Source organism: Poecilia formosa, unplaced genomic scaffold (genome assembly GCF_000485575.1).
Source record: "Poecilia formosa unplaced genomic scaffold, Poecilia_formosa-5.1.2 Scaffold215, whole genome shotgun sequence".
Classification (NCBI taxonomy): Eukaryota; Metazoa; Chordata; class Actinopteri; order Cyprinodontiformes; family Poeciliidae; genus Poecilia; species Poecilia formosa.
Window position 1 is genome coordinate 358478 of NW_006800154.1, and position 21625 is coordinate 380102.

Genomic DNA, 21625 nt, shown 5'->3' on the forward strand with positions numbered 1-21625 from the left:
TGGCTGCCGCGTCCATTGATCACTTACAGTCTTTTGTCTCTCCCATTAAAATATTGTCAATTCACATCACTTTTGTCTTTCTCTGCTGAACTCTGCTTTTGTTACATAAAGGTACAGTAACGACAACAAGCTTACAAACATGAAGTATTTTCATGGAAAATTATTTGGCAAATTATATAAATTATACAGTATATTCATAGTATTATTTAGTGACTTTTTTATCAGTTCAAATTCACTTTGTGATCCCTTAAATTTAACATCTGAATTGCCTTAGACGTTTGATTTTGTATTGTGAGCGGCCGTGGATTTATTGTGGAAAAGTCTCTAAATACTAAATACTAACCGACTCAGTTAGTAACATCTCGCAACTAAAAGGTGAAGCTGAGCATTAACTTGATCTGCAGATACATGTATTCAAGTTAGGAAAATATTTATTATAACACTAAATACATTTAAAATTATAAATAGTGATAGGCCAACTTAATGTTTTTGATTTGTACCCATACTTTTTTCAAAAACTGTATAAGGTGTAAATATATATATATATATACACACACGTGTGTGTGTGTGTGTGTGTGTGTGTGTGTGTAAATTAAAATAATTAAATCAAATTGATTAGACTAGCTGTTATTATCCTGCTGATGTTAAAACTGCAGAAACATTAGCAAAATAGAGGCAAACAGTAGATTGGTTTGCTTGTATGCTGCAGGAGAACCTCAGCAGACTGTTTAGAAAAGCTGGCTGTGCTCTGGGAACGGCTCTGGAGTCTCTGCAGACGATTAGTCGGGTAGAAAGACACTCAAAATAAGCCAAAATCTGCTGGAAGTTTTTCTTCTTTGTCGCTAAACACATGCTAGGTACAAGGAATTGCTGTAAAGTCAGTAAAGTGTTTTGAAATGACATGCTGTGAATTGGTGCTATATAAATCAGTTGAATTGAACTGAATAAATAAAATAGCCTCATAAAATGAACAGCATGACAAATGATTCTGAGCGTCCTTTTCACAAGACTGTTATAAAAATTGACTCCAGTCAGAGGCAGCTTTACATATGCTGAGATATAGACTGCTACAGTCTTTCTGTCTACAGATGTCACCATCTAAGTCTCAATGGAGAAATTTCTGTTAGCTGAGTTACAACAACATTTAAGTTACTTTTGAGATCAATAAAGCTTTTTTAAATTGAACTGAATACAAATTACTGCCATATTTTAGAAACTGCTTAAAGGAATGACGACTAAATCTACAAAACTTTCCTGAAGGAACGTCATCAACTTGTAACCAAAAGTCGGGTCTTCAGCTTACTTAGAAACCAACACGCAGCTTTTTTAAAATTTTTGACCATCTGCTTTTCAGCTAAGTTTTCAAAATCTCATAAGATTGAAGAAGAATGACGGCTACAGATTTAAAAACTAGAAAACAGAAAAACTCCAGCTTTTTTTTTTTTTTCATGTGTTTGATTTCATTTTTTTCCCAGCCTTCCTTAATGGCACGATGACTGTGAGATCTGAGAGCAGGATCAGGCAGAGCGGGGCGGGAGCAGCATGGGCCGACCGGGCGGCTCTCTTTCATTCCTTCCTTTTCTCCACTCATCTGCCTTTGATGTGCTTTGATTAATTTGCCTTCTGCTCACTCTTCTTCTGTCCACCAGGCATGGACAACTTCCCTTTTGTCCACTGCCAGCCTGCCTCAGCTTCTACATCCGTGAAGTTCTGTTTTTTTTATGACTTCATTACCAGTCGTACACATGCAACTGTGGCGGTCCGGTCATTGAAAATCACGTCTGAACCACGTTTCCAGGCCAAGAGCCATGGCTTAACATAACAGTGCTTTATATCCAGAAAAATGTGGACAAAAAAAACTTTTTTTTTTTTTTTTTTTACTTCACACTGGTTACACTGTTATCTACTAGAAAGCTTTTTGGAAAAAGTGTTCATTTTCTTGTTTTTCATCACAATGTCTCCAAATATAACTCCAAATTAACAAAGGTGTGACTTTTTCAGAAGAGGATAAACGTTTTGGACTTACTTAGGGTCTAGAAGTTTATGATGGACACCAAAGAAAACCAAACGCAGAAATTTTATCAAAAGATGAGTCAACAAATAATTAGTTCAAGGTAATCATACTTATGCAATCAGTGTATTTTTGTTTGTTCTTCTTACAGATTTGTTTGCTTTTCAAATAAAATGTAAAGGATATTTACCAAATTTACAAAACGCTTTAGCGCGACTGAGTCTGTAAGTCCGCTCTGTCGCAGATCATGAATGCTCTAACGTGTTACATAAAACGTAAAACAAGACAGCACAAACTCGCTCATAACAATGAGCAACTTCGCAACAATCAGTGTTGAATAACACCCAGCCATTGTGCTCAGTTATGAAACCAATTCTTCCATTGTCTCACAGAGAAAACAATTGAAATCTGGGTCAGTGGGGTACGGTACGCAAGGGAGAAGAGGCTCCCAACATTTCTGCACAGGGAGACACTTGAGCTCCCTGACAATAGTCGAGCAGAAGCGTTTCGACTGCATGTGCGTCTTCTACTGGTCATTGTTGTTAATTAAATCCCTCAAGGCCGCAACAATCCCATTAGCCGCCATTTGATTCACGTTAAACATCATTAAATGAATGAATGCATTTAAATAAGGGAGTGTGAACATTGGTTTGGTGGAGAAGATGTTGGAAAGAGTATCTATTTATCAGTTTTGAAAATAAATGTTTGAGTACGCATGTCAAATATTAAATTACATTTCAATGCATGAAAGAAGACATAATAAAACACTAAACATTTGCTTCATACAGCCTTTATAGGGATATCTAAGGGCTGCATGAGAATCTACAGCATAACTTCTGTCCTTCAGCCACTAGAGAGCAGATTCATCCTGGCTCTTTAATAGTAACTTCTAATGATACCTGTATTTGACAGGATTTCAATTTATTTGTTCATTATTCAGAAACCAAACAAAGGGAGCATCATGCTTTTCAGGTTTTTTTGTTTGTTTGTTTGTTTTTTGCACCTGAAGTAACTAATTTTGCTTCTCACTTTGACGTTTGCCTCAGTTACGCAACTAGATATGATAGAGCTAAGGTGCTCTATGTGGAGTTTAGTACAAAAAGAAGAGATTTTCACAATCATCTAAAGATTTTGTTTTCTCAAATGTTATGAATTGTTAAGTTTTACTGTGCAATCACAATCTTTCAGAATCAGCTCTTAATGTTTTCCTTTAAGAACTGGTAACTATGCTAGCTTGTACTAGTACTTATTTCTTTTACCAGTATCTTTTGGGTAGCATTTAGATTCACAAACGCAGAAAATATTTTGAGAAATTTCCTTGCAGCATTGAACTTCCTTTTGAGTTGGGGAAAAGCACAGGATGGTTCAGGATGGTTCCTCGAAAGCACCATGTCTAGGGAACTGAAATAGGAGTATGATGACATAAAGAGATTTTGGTTCGTTATTAACAAGCTGCTCCTGATTTGCAAACACTGACATCTAGTGTTACAGCTGCTACTTTCACTCATTTCGGAGAAAATTCATGTCCACTTGAAGTTACGGTTTTAACGGATTGCTTTCACGCAGCTGCCAACCTAAAGTCCACATTTTCAAAACAGCGAACGGCTTTGTGAATTCTGGGCAAACATCTCTACTTTTCTCTCTTTTCTGTCCAAAGAACGTAAATCCAGAGGAAACTTTGAAAACCTAATTTATGCTTCAGTATTCTATTTTAGAAAATAATTTAACATGCTGACTCAGGCCTGCAGAAAATGAAATGGACTTCCACACTGTGAAAAAGGGACGATGGTGTCATGATATCCATCCATCCATCAACTATCTTCCATCCCTACAGGGTCGCGAGGGAATCTTGTGCCTGTGTAAATATGATCCGTTCAAATAGCTGGCAATATTCTTTATTTTATTCTATTTATTGCATTTTTTTCTGAGAAGTGAAGAATGTAACATTGTAACATTGCCCATTTCTAACCTAGATAACAGTTTTAAATGTTTTTGGCATAAAAAAAAGCTTTTTTTTCCCCCTTCAACCAGATATTTTTTTAATATTTAGAAGTCTGTACATTGAGAGCAGAGTGGAATCAAAGGCCAACTTCTTTGTTTTCTGCATCAGTTTGGCTAATAAAGCTGTAAAACATTGACTTTTAATTGGTTTTTAAAAAGCCTCATAAGTCCTTTGCAGATTGATGAGGTCAGAAATTGCTTCTACAAGCTCATTGCTGATACTCTTTCTTCTTGGCATTTGGTTAACAACAAATGAACAAAACACAATGCTTTTCTATGTATTTCATGGTACTTTAAACCACAGAGCATTTTCCGTGACTGCAGGTTTATTCCTCCCCGGAAACATAAATATGCAGTAAGTGATTGAAAACAGCTGTCAAATGGAGGAAGAATTGTTCGTTTTTGTCATCATTCTCCAGTTCATTCACATTTTTACAAAAAGGAAGGCTGAAATGGAGGAAAAAAGTAAAGGAAAAACAATTCAAAGTGGACTCAGAAATCAAAGAGGCCACATGGTGGCAGAATGGGACAGAGATTGGAAACATTAATGGCTCTATCAGCCTATCTGACAAACACACAGCCACCCAAAAAACAGAACATTTTAGTAATGGAAGAATTTATGTTACACCCAAATTACCTTCTACTTTGTCAAAAAAATAAAAAATAAAATAAAATAAAATAAATAAAACAAATGGAAAATACAGCGGCACCATATGACTGTAGCTCAAGATGAAAACAACACAAACATCAAAACAGAATCCTGAGTGCTTCACTGAGGGATGTCTTCCATTATTCTGACCTTTCCTGAACTCTTTTTCTCTCTCTGCATCCGTCCGCCTCACTCGGGCACAAAACGCAGCTGCAGGAGTTACAGAAAACAAATCCAATGAAAACTAACATCCAAAAAAATACCATTTTATGAAGAGAAAACAACTGAGTGTTGCACATAAAAGGTACAACATGGGTGAGAAAATACAGTTCAGCAATAAATGGCAGGGAAATTTCATACACATTAAAAATCAACTTGCAGCCAAGCAAAGCACTGGATATCTTCTTACTCCCGTCTCTATACTTTTGCACTGCATTGTGCTGGGTTGAAGCCATTAAAGTGGAGACAGAATGTCTAAAATGCTATTGGTTTCACCTATCCCTGCCTGCTGCTGTCTGACTGACCTGTTGGAAGAGGCTGAACACACCCCCATCCCCACCCCTCCTCTCCTTTCTGTAGCCAAGCCATTAGCCATGAATTATGGTGCTGCTACCATCACGGCCAATTGTCTGGACGAAACGCAGACTCTGCCTGACTTACCGCTGTGTGTTAGCTTGTGCCTGAGCAGCAGGTTCAGGAACATATATTTTTTTTTTTTTAACAGCTCCTCGGTTCAGGACAGATGCAGGTAAGCAGATGACTTTTATTAACATAAAAAAGTAGGTTTATGCATGGCTATGATTGACGATTATAGTTTTTTTTTTTTCATTTGTCAGAGTCCTCTAAACTGGCAACAAATTCTGTAAATTTTATAGATTCCACGGATGGAAGATAAACAAGTGTCCAATTTGTCTCATGCGAATTGGAAAGGCTGCTTCTGATTCTCAGATTTGCTTTAACAACTGACTTTCCTAATGCAGGACGGCTGGTAAATTTGTAGAGGGAGGGGGACATCGAAAGAGAGAGGGGAGAGAGCAGCATCCCTAAGCAGGAAAACTCTTCTAACATATAACCGGGAAACCTATAGGAGCTGATGCGATGGTGGAGTGATGCAGAGAACAGATACTGGTGCACATTATCCTACATTGCACTGAGGAGTGGAGTAAGTGTTCACCAGTGGTTTTATTTGCTTCTCATGTAGGGTTTGTAAGCGGCATTAGGTAACTACAGAGCTGTTCAGCCCTCATTGTTGGTCAACAATGAAAGGCAAACATCAGACAAATTAATTAAAGCTCACAGTGTAAATACAGAATATTTACTTTGTGGGACCTGCTTGCAGTCTACCTACGTGTAGTTTGTATATGTGCCAGTAATTTTTACTAAAAAGAAAAAAAATATATATTGGCACATAATGCAGATAATCCAGTCACATTTTGGAAACATATATGTTTCAGTAAATATGATTATTTAGAGGGGAGTGGAAAAGTAAATGTCTGACAGATTTCTATTTCAGACAAGTAAATAAGTGGTATAAGTACAAAAATATTTTTTTTCAAATGGTGAATTTATTTGTTAAGAATAAGAGAAAACAACAGACTAACCTGGGATTCTGTGAAAAGATAATTGACCCTACAGGTAAATCATCAATTAATTTTGATTAACCACTTTTTTTTTGTTCATTTCAAAATCCACGCTCAGACCTTGTAACTTCAAGAGCTTTGTCATTAAATAGCTAAAACAGTGCCTTCTTGACAACACAAAGTAGGTTAAAATAACTCAAAAAGCTCAGAAAGGGCTACAGGGATATTTGTAAGCCATTGGTACATCAGCAAACCACACAAAACCATTATCCATAAATGTAAAAAAAAAAAAAACATTGAACAGTGGTGAAACTCTAAGTCCGCATCAATGACTCATCCGATTTAACTCAATTTTGTTTATTTACGTAGCTCCAATTAGCAGCAAATCAATTCAAAGTCAGTTTGATGCTTTACAATTTGATTCTAATTTTTAAACAATGCAGTCAAGTTGAATTTATTTTTGTCAACTGATGAAACCTTCTAAGGAAATCCAAGCAGTGGCATTGAGTTCTTGACATTGCAGCAAACTCTTAACCTGATAATACATTTGGCGAAAGTGGAAAGGAAAACGCCCCTTTAACAGGAAGAAATCACCAGCCAAGCTTGGGTCAGAAAAAAGAACATCGTGCTGACAGTCAAACTTAGAGGTGGTGTGATTCTCCAGAGCTGCTTTGTTTTTTAAAGTACCTTGATAACTTGCCATTGGCTAAAAAAACATTATTTTAAAATAAAAAACATTTGGAGTGGCATAGTCAAAGTCTAGACATAAATTCGACAGAAATGCTAACTTAAAAAGAGGACATTCAAACTTGAAAACTGTCCTGTGTGGCTAAATTAAAACAATTCTGCAAGGCAGAGTGGGTCACATCATTGCAAAGACTTGCTTTTTGACTTGTTATTTACCAGGTGTTATTCCAAACACTCGGTAGCAGAACCAGTTCTTAAGGGGATGTCCATCCATCCATCCATTTTCTGAACACCCTTGTCCCTCAGTGGGGTCGGGAGGGGTGCTGGTGCCTATCTCCAGCTAACGTTCCGGGCGAGAGGCGGGGTACACCCTGGACAGGTCGCCAGTCTGTCGCAGAAGGGGATGTCTGATATTACTATTTTTTTTTATTTTATGAAACTGTGATCTTGTTCATTTTATGAAACTGTTATTTAAGAAGATGTATAAACAGAATGCATTTTAAGGGAGCAAATACTCTTTCACTGCTCTGTAAGTTACTTTATTAAACTACATAGCTGAGTTGGTCACAATCTTAGTTATTTCTTTCTAAGTACTCTTTATATTTGTTTCAAACATAAATAATTATTGCATGTGCTCATTCATCTGCCACATAATCACAACCACTAGAAGACGTAATCATCCTTCAAGTATTCATCGCTTCATCGTGCAACTCAGAGAGCCCAGGTACCTCACAGCATCAAATCGTCTTTTGTAACTTTCTAACAGCAGCAGCAGTTCGCTGCACTTTAACAAACCAGGCATTTATTAGCTTGTTATGAGCTGAGAGAGCAGTAGCCAGATGGTTGCTGTTGATCTTGTTACAAAGGTAGATGTGAGAAGACCATTACTTGGTTCACAGCAAACACACACACACACACACACACACACACACACACACCACTGGGTTGTTAATCTGCACACCCATCTCAGCACCTGTTGCTCCTGAAGATGTTAAGTGGTAGATAATCCTGAATAATTCTGTACACATCGACTAAGTTTGTGTATATAGGAGTTAAGAGTGAAGCTGAGATCATATTTGCAGGGACACATGGGTTTGCATGCTAACAGACCACTGATTGCAAAGCTGATGCATAGGGTAATAAGTGAAGAACGTTAATGATTGACCAAACCTGTTCTGCACAATCTGTCAGAGGCGGTTGCTAAGAGCTGCAGGACAGGTGACAGGATGGTTGCATGTTCAACAGACAATGTGTGCTTATATAAACCATCCTGGCCTGCATATAAATGTCAAAAGTGATCTTATTCATTTTTTTATGCTGTCAGCCTGCTTCCGATGAATAAAGATTGTCGTGATTGTTTGATGAGTGAAAATGACAGACTTTAAATGCAAGCTCACATAGTTCTCCCCTTCTGTATCTCTGAGCTCTGTGGCTGTATTTTAGTGCTTTCAGCGCATTGAAGGTTTTTTCTGATACTGAAGAAACATGGTGGGCCTGAGAAACCGTTCCACCTGGGAACCATTGTTGCTAAAGGCCTCATGCATCAAGTCTTGTGCCAATGGCTGCTCCATGGGCATCACTGCACAACTCACGTACGCCAATGCCGACACAGAGTCTGTGGAAGGTGAGTTTTGGATAAAGCTCTTAAAGCTAACGTTTGTGTTGCAGTAGTTTTCTCTAAGTTTTATGGGGGAAATAAGATATTTTGTAATTTAAAAAGTGACTTTTCCAGAAATATCTGCTGGAAATTGTAAGAAATAAGTAGAGATGTAAGTTCAGATCCCTGAGGAACACCACCGATTTGCTCTGTCCTTTAAGATCAGGTCTTTTAATGCAACAAAGTTTGCTTTACTGAAAAACGACTAATTTCTTTAAGTAAAAAACACAGCAATTTGAGTTGTCTCAAACTGCTGTGTTTTTTTTTTGTGTGTGTTTTTTTTTTACTTCATATATTCAGAGTTCAGCTCACAGGATTTGCCAAGAGATCCTTTCACAACCCGGCATTGCTGTCTGTCTGTGTTCAGGTGTGTTTGTGTACCCTCTTGAGGAAAAGGAGGTTGTGGTGGGATTTGAGGCCATGATTGCAGGGCGGCTGGTGGGAGTGCAGATCCAGAGCAGAGGAAAGCTGAAGGACTGCTGTTTGGAGTGCTGCCCTGGATCTGGTCTTGATGGACACTACGGGAGCGGCCAGGCGTGGAGCTGCTGCTGCTGCGGGATGTCTGGCCTGGACATGCAATGCACCAACGGTGAGGACGAGAGAGACGGATCAATTCATGTGGTTGTCATAAAAGAAATGGTAGGGAACCTTTGAAGATGTTTTTTTAGTTGCATATTGTAATTAACCAAAAATAATTTTCAAACAGACATAAACAATTCTATTTCGATTAATCCAGATTTGATAAGATCTAAACAAGCCGTCTCTTTGCTTGTTGCTGAATTAATTAGCAATAAAACTCCAAATAGAGTGAAATTCCACGTTTCCTGTAATTGTAATGCCACATTGTGAGTTGTTTTGTTGACTGTACTGTTCAATTTGATAAAGTCATCCAGTACCTTGTAAAAGAAAAACAGCACGAAAGCATAATGTTTCCATCTCCATGCTTAGCTGTGGGGATTGTCTTCTTGAGTCAAGTTGATGCCAAAAAGTTTATTTAATTCATACTTTGTCTCAAGTTTTGTCTAAAGCATTTGGATGTTCATTTGCAAATGTGCCACTACAGCAAGATTTCCATTTTTCAAAGCATAACTACTGCGCTTCAGTCGGGTTTCTTTAAGACTGTGGTCCAAACTGCCTTAGCATCATTGCCAAGCTTCTCTCTTGCAGTTATGGACTCGTCCTTCACTCCATGTTCCAAGAACTTTCATGAAAGGTGACTGACGGTCACTTTAAGATACTTCCTAATAATCAAACCAACACTTGTCACCTTTTCCCCAAGCTGCTTGCCGACTAGTTTTACGCCCCTTTCTAGTCTTGTGCAGATTTTGCCCCTGAAATACTCAGGTCTTTATTCTTGGTGGTGGAGAGATTAAAAATGACAAGACCGTTTCTGTGGACAGGTCCTGAATATTTTATTGATGTCAGTATTTTGATCTAAGGACACCTCATTTTGGATGAAGACCTGGAAAGAACCACATTCATTGTGGGTTGTGGAGTTATTGGCCCTATGGACATAGTGTCCGTCATCATCAGCACCACTCTAGAACTCCCTACTATGGAAAACGGAGCTATCCGTATCGTCTACCCAACGCTGCTTACTCCGGTTGTAACCGGCCAGTTGACTGCAAGCAAAAGTGAAAATGGAGGAAAGTCTGAGGAAACTGGGTAATTATATTTGCTTGTTTAGGGTAGTATGTGAATAAAAAAAATGTAACATGTGTGTCATGGATTGATAACTTGTATAAGTAATTTCTTGTTTTAGAGCAACCAGCTGTTTCGGTGCTACCTCAGGGAAGCAGGATCGGGCTTCAGACTCTGAGCAGCAGTGCTCTCATGGCCTCTTTTCCAGTCCTGCTGTCAGTCTGGCACCGTATGAACTCAACTTCCAGCTGCTGGTCAGAGGCGCCTGTCTGCTGGCTGGTACTGTCTCGTCTTCTGAAATAAGTCTGATTCTGTAGTTCTTGACTAAATGATTATGAAATGCGGGAACAGGAGCTTACAATTTAATTATTGAGCTGCAGAGGAAAAACCTGAGTCGCAACACAGCCAACGCAAAAAAATGTGAAGCATAAGGGAGGAAAAAGATTAGCTAATAAAATTTACCCTGCAAATTCTGACTAAATTACCTTGAAGCATTTATTTACACTCTTTGATTTCGTCTCATATTTCATCATGTTACCTGAAAACGGAACCACACTCTTGAATTCAGCCTTATATACTTATATTCAGCCTTATATTTCCAGCAGGACAACAAGCATAAACATACAGCTAAAGTTACAATGAAATGTTTTAGGTCAAAGGGTATTTATGTTTTCAAAAGTCAACTCACACTTCAAATCTTTGTGCAATTGAGTATATGTGGCTAAACTTGATCCGAGTGAGTATGAGCAATGTTGCATAGAGTAAACGGGCAAAAATGTCCTTTTCTTGATGTGCAAAGATGGTAGAGGCATGCCATAGACGAGGTGAAGCTGTAAATTCAGCAAAATGTTCTAGAAAGTTCTTCAAAGTAGTAAGTCCAAGGGACTGAACGCAACACTGTCCAAGTTTTTATTGGTCAAAAGAAAAGAAAAAACAACTCTGATCTTCTTCCCATTCCATCATTTTTTTTGTTGGTCTACCACATAAAATCCCTCTACCCACCTCCTTCTCCATCTGAATATTTCAACAAGCCACTGTATGTCCATTAAAATAATCATCATAATAATTGTTTTTTTCCTTGATGACACTTTACCTTGCTTTAGGCTTGGAGAGCCCTACACATGCCCTGAGAGCAGATGCAGATCCTAGTGCCCAAAGTGCATCTGCCACCTATATTACTTTGGCTCAGGAGCATCCATATGACAGACACATAGAGATAATATTGCACCTCAGTGGTGAGTAAAGACAATCTGCCAGTGAAATGTTTGGAAGCACATCCTGATTTATAAGCACGAGGCTACCGTTTTAAATGCAACATCCTTCCACAGAACCTCACAGTCCATTGGTCATCGTGGAGAAAGGCAGACTGTCCTTCAGCCAGTATGAACAACAGATCTGCTCTCGCCGGGATTACATTCGATACACGTGCAAAGACTCAGAATCTGAGAGAAGGGTAAGATATTCTTACGAATGTTTTTTTTTTTTATCTCTTTTACATGTTTATCTTACGTCCATCTAACCTGCATGTGCTAACTTTGCTCTCGGGAAGCTGGAGTACATCCGTAGACGATACCACAAAGACATCCTCTGCAGCCCCGTCCTCATGCTCAACTTCTGTCCTGACTTACTGTCCGAGCCTCTGGAGCTGCACAAAGCCACCAGAGAGTTGCTGTTCCTAATCGATCGCAGCGGCAGCATGAGTGGCACTAAAATACAGCGTGTGAAGGTCAGATGCACTGAAAACTGCCAGAAAGTAGTTTATTTTAGGTTTTGAGGTAGAATATGTCTTGATGTCACGCCAATGTGTTGCTTCCCCAGGAAGCCGTGGCAGTGGCCCTGAAGAGTCTACCCACTGGTACAATGCTCAACATAGTTGGCTTTGGGACCACCATCAAGCCTCTGTTTACCTCCAGCAAGCTCTGCACTGATGTTAGTTTTACACAGTGATGTTTGTTAGAAATGTTTCCTATCAGTGTCTTATTTACCAGGTCAGTCGCATTAATTAGCAACCCCAAGTCAATATATTTAGTCTTCAGATAAATTAATATTCTGTTGTGGGCAATCTTCAAATCCAACGTTTATTTTGAGCACATGAATTCAATGGGGAGAAATATTTAGTGTTAAGATTTTTTTTTTTAGCAAAAACCTCTTTAGAGTAGATGTAAGTTTTATTTCTACACTTTAACTCATTAAGTTGTCCAGGTGGATAAAGGGTTTGTTTTATGGAGACAAGATTTGATTTACCCATTAAAGAATTGGGCTGAAATTACAGTTTGGCTTGCTACTAAAATTCTCAGTGTGAGATTGTCCTACAGTGGTAAATATGAATATATTTTAAAGCTTTAAAACAACTTCACTAGAGATGCTAAGAACAGGGGCAATGACCTTCACTCTAAGCCTATAAGACGCAGACAGTGAGTTCACAAGATTGCAAATCCATCCCTTGTTAAAAAAAAAAAAAACATGTCGTAAATTCTTCTTTTTTTATGCGAGAGAACATACATGCATCATTTAGTTCTTGTAACCTGAATGTCGATGTTGTTTAACCATGCTGGACGATCTGTGCTGCTCTCCAATCTGGCCACAGGGTTTCTTCTTGGGTTGCCTTAGTAGCAGAGTATCAGGTTTAATCCAGACCAGGGACTGGAAGGACAAACAGTCTTTGCACATTCTCCACACCATATGGTGGCCTTTCATGCATTTTCACTCGAGATGTCCTTCTGGCTCCTGTTCTAACAGGGATGTTTTTTCTACAGTTTGTTCTAAAGCAGGTGCTAAGCTATATGTGTGTGCTGTCTTTATTAGAGAGCGTCTGATTCGATTATTTTCCTGTAGGTTAATATGAGCGTTTAACATCAAACAATAAAACAATTTAATTTGCTGATTGTTCTGCCAGTCAGTTGGAACAGGTGTCGTCTACTGCTTTACAACGAATCTGATTGCACCCATATTTTTTATGCGCTACTTACATCCAGGTGACTCTAATGCAGGCCTATGAGTACATCCAGAGGATGAGAGCGGATATGCGCGGGACCAACCTTCAGGGGGCGCTGTCCTGGCTCTACCAGCAGCCCATGCAGCGTTCATATCCACGGCAGGTCTTTATCATCACTGACGGCTCCATCAGCAATGTGGCTAAGGTGCTGGAGTTGGTTCGCAGAAACACATGTGCTGGCAGGTACGGAAACCATGTGCGGACATGGAAAGGAAAACAACGTTTGAATGAGGGGGTATTATGTCACACTGTCGAAAATTCACAGTGGACAACAGGTGAAATTATGAAATTATTGTGGAGATAGAGAAATAAAAAAAAGGAGGGACACATATTGCGGAATTGAACTGAAAAAATGAAAAAGGAAAAAATAAATAAATAAATCAGCCCCGCCCAGTAATCCCGTTAAGTGCTCTGCTCTGCAGTAAGAGTCACGCCCATCAATTTCCCCCATGCAGAATAACTCCATTTCTACCTCATTAGTATTCTCCTGGTGGACTGACTTTCTCCAAGGCATCTCAGCTGTGTCTTTGAAACGTACGCACTTGTTTGCTGTTCTTTATTCTCAAACCTGATTGCAGTTAATATTGCAATCAGATGTGAGTGTGTGTCTGTTTGTTGTTTTAAAATCCAACTCTTTCATATATCATATTTCTCTAGATGCTTTGGCCTCGGCCTCGGTCCCCGAGCCTGCAGGAGACTCCTTCAGGGAATTGCCAAACTGACTGGAGGGACCACAGAGTTCTTCGGTGATGAAGAAAGACTCCAGCCCAAGGTCAACACCAGCACAGCACTGCCATCTTCTGGAGAAACATGAACCACACAGCAGCTACAGTTAAATTCTTGCTATTTTTTTGTATCGACATGACATTTTCATCATCATATGACCGGTTAAATATTTTAGATGACAAAGGTTTTGGGCAGTTTTTTCAGAGTCAACTCGTACAAAAATGTCTTAAAACTAGAATACTATCAACTACAATAATAAATAAATAAATAAATAAATAAATAAATAAATAAATAAATAAATAAATACAAAGAGACATTTGAGAAGAAAATAAAAGTAAAAACAGGGCAATGAGATTAAACGCAATGATAAATAATTTAATTCAAAACAGAAGTAAGTAATGAAAAAGTTCAATGGAGATAATTCTACAGAATTGGTGTCTGACCAGTTGAGATTGTGGTGCTGTCAGAATACGACAGACTGAAAACCTCACGTTTTGACTACGGTCGTTAGGAGAGATGGTATCCATCTTGGTGCAGTGGCCAAAACCGAATCCTGAACTTGTTGTGATTTGGTTCTCAACTCTGTTGTAGTTAATCAAGTCTCTAAAGAAGGCCTTCGAACCTGTTCTGACGGATGTTCGGATTGACTGGTACCTGCCAGAGAACATGGAGGCCCTCCTTTCACCCAATGAAATTCCTCCTTTGTACCCCGGAGATCGCCTAGTTGGATACTGCACTCTTTACGACATGACAAATTTCAAAGCAAAGAAGACAGAGGTATGGTGTCACGATTTGATTTGGAGCTTGACCTTTTGTACATTCACAGACTGAATGTTAGCTTGCCTTTTCACAGAAAAACAGAAGAGAATACTTACAGCACCCTATTTGTTAATTCACATACAATATATTTGTATAATATATGAATAATCCACTTCACAAGTAGACAAAAGTCTCTGTTGGTTTCACATATAATCCAAAGCAAACCTATTAACTTTTCTTATTGTAAGTCTGCACAATGGGAAGAAACCTCAAAAAGTAAAAATATGTGCATACATTTTTCTTGTCCAGTGCCAAGATAGGGACTCCAGAGGTGTGCACCGTGACTCCGTGGGTTCTGTTTTCACCCACTCGAATGATGAGCTTTCGCCGCCTCCTTCATCTGAGCTCATGCCTGTGGTGACGCACTCCGACAGAACCGAGCTGGAGGAGGCTCTGAGAGAAATTTCAAGAGAAATTTCATCGGAGTTTTCTTGTGCCAGAGAGACTGACCTTGGAATAAGCCCAGGTGACACACAGGTCACTAAGCTGATTTAGATCTGGAGACATTGTATCCATGGTGTTTCACAGCTGTCTTTTTGTCCAAACCAGGTGTGGAGCTGGACTGGTCCAGCGATATAAGGCAGAGGATCCAGCAGAGCTCCTACATTCAGGAGCAGTATGTTCTCACTCACTGCTCCCTGAGCAGCGAGCGAAGTCTTCAGACACAGTCCCACGTACACATTCATGCCTCAAGCTCTGACTCTGCAGGTGGGGGCTTTCTTTCTGATACCCACTCCTCTGGTCCAGTATTGGAAACAGGGTCTTTACCACAAGGCCTTGAGAGGATGGCCCCTCCAGAGCCATCATCCTTATCTCGCTGGGCGGACCCAGCATGGCAACAAAACCTTTCAGCGGAAACTCCTGACAACGTTGCTAAAAAGGTGAGAATAAAAGGATAAGTTTTACCCATTATTAAATTAGATTGAGAGTCTACACTTAATTTGGACTTCCTTCATTTTTATTTTTGTGCCATCAGAATGGGCATCTGGATGGAGGCGAGGTGTCTCGAAGGAGACAGAAAGCATTAGCTCGTTCTACAATGGCGGCAAGGAGTTTTTCATCACCACAGGGTGAACTGGAAATGCATCGCCTCCGGAGAGCTCTTGAGAGGGTCTCCTTTGACCAGACTCTTGGAGGACGGTTAGATGAAAGTGACGGAGAAACAAGGCCTCCATCAAGAGGGACAGTTTCCCACAGAAGCCTGACTGACTCCAGTGAGTAAGAAAGAACGCAAAAGATACTTTTCCTAATTCAGTTTCATTACATAGCGTTTAAACCAGATATCAATATGCAACTTTTAAAAAGACATGTTTTTTTTGTCTGAATATACAACATTAAATCACGTCAGATCTTTTCAGTGATCACTCCAAAACAATGACTTTATTGACCTCAAGTCACCTTTTAACAACTTGGGCAGTATATTTTGGTTGATTGTCCATTTGAAAGACCCATTTGTACCCAAGGTTCATGGTCCTGACTGATATCTTGAGCTGCTTCTTTCATATTTACACACATTTCCTCATGATGCCATCTATTGTGTGAAGAACAATTGTCCATATTGTAGGAAAATATCCACACAACACAATGCTGCGACTCTTTTCTCTTTTGAATCCTCCAGATGGACTCCTGTTTCCTGCTTCGCCACTGGACTGGGACAGCCTCACTGACCCAGAGTATCTATTTACTGCTGCTCAGCCTGAAGATCCTCCCCAAGGTCAGTGTCACTCCATCATTCATGGTCTGCTGAGTGGCAAACCTGTGTCCTGGGAGGTTACTGTGGACATGGGACATCTCTGGCCACTGGAAGACCAGGACACCACTGGGGTCAATGAATGTGGAATTGGTGGGGACGATGTAGGAAAGCCATGGGAGGAGATCATTCACCACCTGACGGCTCGCTCAGTAATAAGGGACTTTGAAAAGCTGGCAGAAAAAGAGAGCGAAACTGGACATGGTGATGATCGCTACACACACTATCAATGTCACATTTATTTCCGTAACAACGGAAATAAATGTGCTGTCACTTACATTTATTTCCGTTCAGGGTCAGGTAAACGGTATCGTATGAAGGCTATTCAGACAAGCAAGCACTGTAACATCATATGCATGTACACAGCCTTCACCATTACCAATGGCAGCACAAGCAAAGGCTTGGCAGAGAGCACAGACGTCCGAAACACAGGTATGTTCTGAAGTTACATTGGCTATGAAAAGCTTCATGGTTTCACTTTTTGACAGTGTTGTTTGTACCAAATGTGCAATGCTTGAAGAAACAAATCCAAAAAGGCCTGCAGATAAAATTGTAGAGGATTCTTCTACACAGTGTTGACTTTCTATCCCTGTTCTTTCACTTCAAAATTATGACCCACCTTGCATTGGTCTATCAAATAAAATTCCACTGAACATATCGGAGAGCAGAAGGGAGAAACAACCTGTTTGTTTCTGAATTAGCATTTGAATTAGACATGCTATAGGGTCATGAATTATATGGGTAAAAAGACGAGGATCATGTTTTATTTCAGATGCCAGATTGCTGGTTATGCTTTTGTTCGTGTAGGGATTCATATGGGGAACAGGCAAACTTCTCAGCCTGGAGGTCGCAGGCAGAGGGTCTATTCTGCCGGTCTGGGAAGACGGCGGATCAGTGGCGAAAGTGAAGAGGCTGAAGACACCAGGAACTTTACAGGTAGACCACACCAAAAAGATACCAGCACCTACTTCTTTGAACCAAACTTTACATAAGTCTTTGAGTTTCTTTCAAATAGAGCTGACACTTCTGTCAGCTTACATCTTGGAATATTAGTGGATACTGACAACAATGGCGACACTCAGGGGACACTTCTCTTGCTTCACAAAACCTTCAGTCTAGGAAAACGCAAAATATGTAAATTTTTAAAGGTCTTTATTTCAATTCAGCACTACAGTTGTATCTGTCCCTTTTTATTCTACCTCAACACTAACGAGGCAAACTCATTTTCATGTAATATTGTCCTGCATGCTCAAAGAAAAACAGAAAATACAGTATGATTCATTTTTAAAGTAAAATTCCATTCTTCTAAAATATATAGATATTTTAGAATAAATCTAATATTCACACCATGTTTGAAACATTCTTGTTTAATGTTTTCCTTCAACAATCCTATCTCAGAAGCAGGTGGATACTGTTCCATGGCTACTGTAACAACAGGGATGTCGTGCAATCGTTCACAGCGATCTATAGAGAGCAAGTCAATGGAGAGCTTCTTTAGTACCAGGTAAAGTTTATATTCTAATCTCTGTGAAAGAATATGTCAAATTCAGTGTGAGATGGGTGATAAAGAACTCATAAATGTAGGCCCTAAATAGACTCCAGGACAAGTAACATTCTAGGCACAATTATTTTGGTATCATTAACCATTTGCTGTTCAAGTCTCGTCTGTGCTTGCATTGTTTTTAGAGTAAAACGTTTTGGTTTTTGCAGGTTCCAGCTGGGTCGACTCAGGTCCTCTATTTCATCCGGAAAGCAGGTTCCCCTCAAATCTCACTGTCTGTCAGCAGAGACCGACAAACAGCCAGAGAGTGAAACTCCAGACTACCAGCCCCTGGTGAGGTGGATCCACGTCCAGCACAAGCCATAATATTTTCTTTTTATTGTTAAACATGGTGTAATTGTTAATGTATTAATGGCATTACACTCACATTGTTCTATGCTATTAGATACTACATACACGCTGAGCCAAGAGACTGGTGCTCAGTGGTGTAAATTTCTATTTCCATGAAAGTAAACATTGCGTTTCCATTGGGAAGTCGAGCAGCGTGAGGTCCGGTTACTTACATTAAGTGAGGATTTTCAGAACCATGTCGTCTACTGGTGTTTATCTCCTTTGCTTTATCAAGTCCAGTCAGTGCAATCATCTTCTCTACCAGGAAATGTTAGACCAGTTTGGTTCCATTGAGAAGCTATTGATTGTAGCTATTGACCTGAACTAGTCTGGTCAGCAAACGTGCCTGACATGAACCCTGTAAAGAATTGGTGGACGATTGTCAAAAGGAAGATGGAAGACACAGGCAGTAAGGGTGCAAATCAAGAACACCTGCTTTGTCAAGTTTGTCCACACAAATAAGGAATTTGACTGAAACTTAAAGTCTAACTAGTTTGTGTCTAGGGTGTGTGGGGACTGCAGAGGTGTTAGCTACCTTTATTTTTTTTTCTACAAGCCCTAGATGGAGGGAAGATCAGTTCAGATTATCCTCTCTGCAGACCTAATCGTTTGTTGCAGTTTGAACCTGTCTTGTTTTGTGGGTGAGCCTCATAGTGATGGATGTGCACACAGCGGACTGAATAAGGCCAGTGTGAACAATGACCAGCAGCTCCTCTGGCAGGTTGTGCTCCTTGAGTTGCCTTTGAAAGTACAGTCTCTGCTGGGCCTTCTTCTCATCTCAGTATTGAGTGTATGTTCTTAACAGTATGTTCAGTGTATCTTTTTCATTGGTCTTAACACTAATTTATGGTCCTTTTCTTAGGTGCATTTACAACTTGCATCAGGGGCTTTTCTCCTGACGGCGATGTACTCAGAGTGTGTCCAAATCCCGCTGGACCGCCTTAAGAGAGCATCGCCTTACAGCCTTCACCGACGTAGCCTCAGCCCAGCCTTTCGCTGCACTTCTCCCAGCGCTCCCTCTTTGTCCACCTCTGCCAAGCCTCCAGGTGCCCCCACGATTCACCACGTCACCTTTTCTCCTTCCTCATGCTCTCTGGCCAAACCGGCTGCTCCTCCCTTCCACCACACTCCAGTAGACAACCCTTTGATTTTGGAGTCGAGGCTTCTGCGAAGACATTTGTCGGACCGAGACCCTGTCACCTCTCCCCCTGATCTCCCGAGCTCTGAGGAGGGATCCTTGGAGCTGTCTATCGGCCCCTCTCACAGTCAAAGCCTTGGACAAGCCGACAGCGGCCGTGGTTCAGAGACTGATATATACGAGGGGACTTCAGCAGAGCTAGCAGACCTCCAGGGTAGCAGCCAGTTAGCTCAGGAAGATCTAGAAGGCTCCACCTGGGCCACCGCCGTCGCTCTGGCGTGGCTGGAGCACCGGTGTGCTGGCTACTTCATGGAGTGGGAGCTGGTGGCAGCGAAAGCAGACTTCTGGCTGCGCTGTCAGAAACTGCCGGAGGGAGTGGACCTTGCAGGTCTAAGAGGAGCAGCCAGACAGCTGTTTCTGCTGCTGCGCCACTGGGATGAAAACATCAAGCTCAACATACTGTGTTATAACCCCAATAATGTGTGAGACAGTCAGTTCAGAGGTACAAAAACAAATCTACAGTCATGCGGAAAAAATTAGGACACCCCAACTATTTTTTTAATTTATTTTGGTTTTAAGAAATGTTCACATGTTGAGCTGTACTTAGCAAGAAATTTTGACGAAACAAAGTGTTTATAAGTAAACAAAAATGAAAATTGTTTTCCTCATTAAGGAAAGGAAATAAATGAGCAAAACTCTAGAAGACCACACCCACTAATAGCTACTCTTTGCCCCTTTGAAATGACTTCAGTCACTGCTTGTATCCACCTGCCAGTCTCTGACATTGCGCTAAGGAAACTTTATCCCACTCCTCACATTCAGCTGAGAGATGTTTGAGGGGTTTCAAGTCACTCCAAAATGTCTCACGAAAATCCGATCTGGGCTTTGACTTTCCATTTCTTAGTGGTTCTTGGTGAATTCACTGTTAATTTGGGCGGCACTGTCATTCTGGAAGGACCCGTTCTGCCTTCGTCTTTAGTTTTTTTTTTAATTATTATTCTAAGTCTTGCGTCCTCTGATACGTGGCAGAATAATGGTGGATTCTGTAAGGGTGAGCTGCCATGTCCTGCAATAGCAAAGCATTCTCAAATAATGACACTTGCACCTCTGTGCTTCACAGTTGATATGAGGTTCTTTTCCTGGAAGGCTGTTTGATTTATGCCAAACATATCCTCTCTTCTGATGCCCAAATACATTTCATGTAGACTCATCTGTCCAAAGAACATTATTCCAGAAGCCCTGGTGTTTATCTGCATTCTCCATTACCAAATTAAGTCTGGCTTTCTGTTTTTCTTAAGAGAGCAAAGAACACTTTTCTCTTTTAACTTCAGTGAGTAAAACTTGTCTCACCTTCATCTTCACTCTCACTTCAACAGACAGGATCACACCAAACATAAATGACTGAGGTTTAAACTGGGCAAATCGCCTTGAAAATGTTGCCTCACAACGTTCCAGTCATTTGCACTTGATAAAAAGTAATAAATGTGAGGCAGTCCTAACTCATTCCTAATCAGAATTATCATTTTTATTTCATTTTGTATAAAATTTATGTATTCTCTCTCTCTTTAGTTTTATCTTATGTATATTACTAGAATGATCTGATATGAAATATCCAAATGCCCAAGCTCAATAGAAAGAGACATAGGCTGTTGTAGGGCGTCTTACTTTTTTCACGACTGGATAACAAAAGCTGTACTTTATTAGGTTGATACTGTAAATCGGTGCCAAATCCACCCCAATTTACAATAGTGACCTTTTATTATGAATTTGCTTTATGCAAACACAGGAATGCCTTGACCATCTGAATAAGCTTTTCGTAGGTTAGACTGTAGTTTAAAGTCTGCTATGTATTTTATGCCAAACAAAGAATCAGTCAATGATTGTCACGTTGGTTATTAGATAAACTGGTGAAAGTTTAGCTCACACAATCGACATAATAGTAAAACGTAATGGAAGCTAAGCATTTGTTGTACTGTGTACAAAAGGAATAAAAGTTTCAATCTGTGTTTTATTTGTCCAAGTATTGCTCATATTAATTCTTGCAGTTACTACGAAGCCAAGTGAGCAAGACTGTAGTCCT

The 21625-nt window shown here is 40.0% G+C and overlaps 1 protein-coding gene across 2 annotated transcripts; it reads left to right on the plus strand.

Moving 5' to 3' along the window:
* The first annotated feature begins 5269 nt into the window (after positions 1–5269).
* vwa5b2 (von Willebrand factor A domain containing 5B2) lies at positions 5270–21551 on the plus strand. 2 transcript variants are annotated; one of them, XM_016679590.1, is made up of 22 exons: positions 5270–5409; positions 5642–5823; positions 8372–8552; positions 8953–9174; positions 10025–10250; positions 10348–10505; positions 11330–11461; positions 11555–11679; positions 11776–11952; positions 12045–12155; positions 13202–13404; positions 13879–13993; positions 14539–14724; positions 15016–15232; positions 15316–15647; positions 15743–15980; positions 16385–16720; positions 16811–16948; positions 17324–17452; positions 17915–18020; positions 18227–18350; positions 19270–21551. In XM_016679590.1, exons 3-22 carry the CDS (start codon positions 8414–8416, stop codon positions 20029–20031), a joined length of 4176 nt encoding a protein of 1391 aa, XP_016535076.1. In that variant the 5' UTR covers positions 5270–5409; positions 5642–5823; positions 8372–8413; the 3' UTR covers positions 20032–21551. The 2 variants fall into 2 exon arrangements, with proteins under 2 accessions (XP_016535076.1, XP_007568010.1); XM_007567948.2 differs by lacking the exons at positions 5270–5409; positions 5642–5823 and having other exon boundaries at positions 7301–8552.
* Positions 21552–21625: the final 74 nt, after the last annotated feature.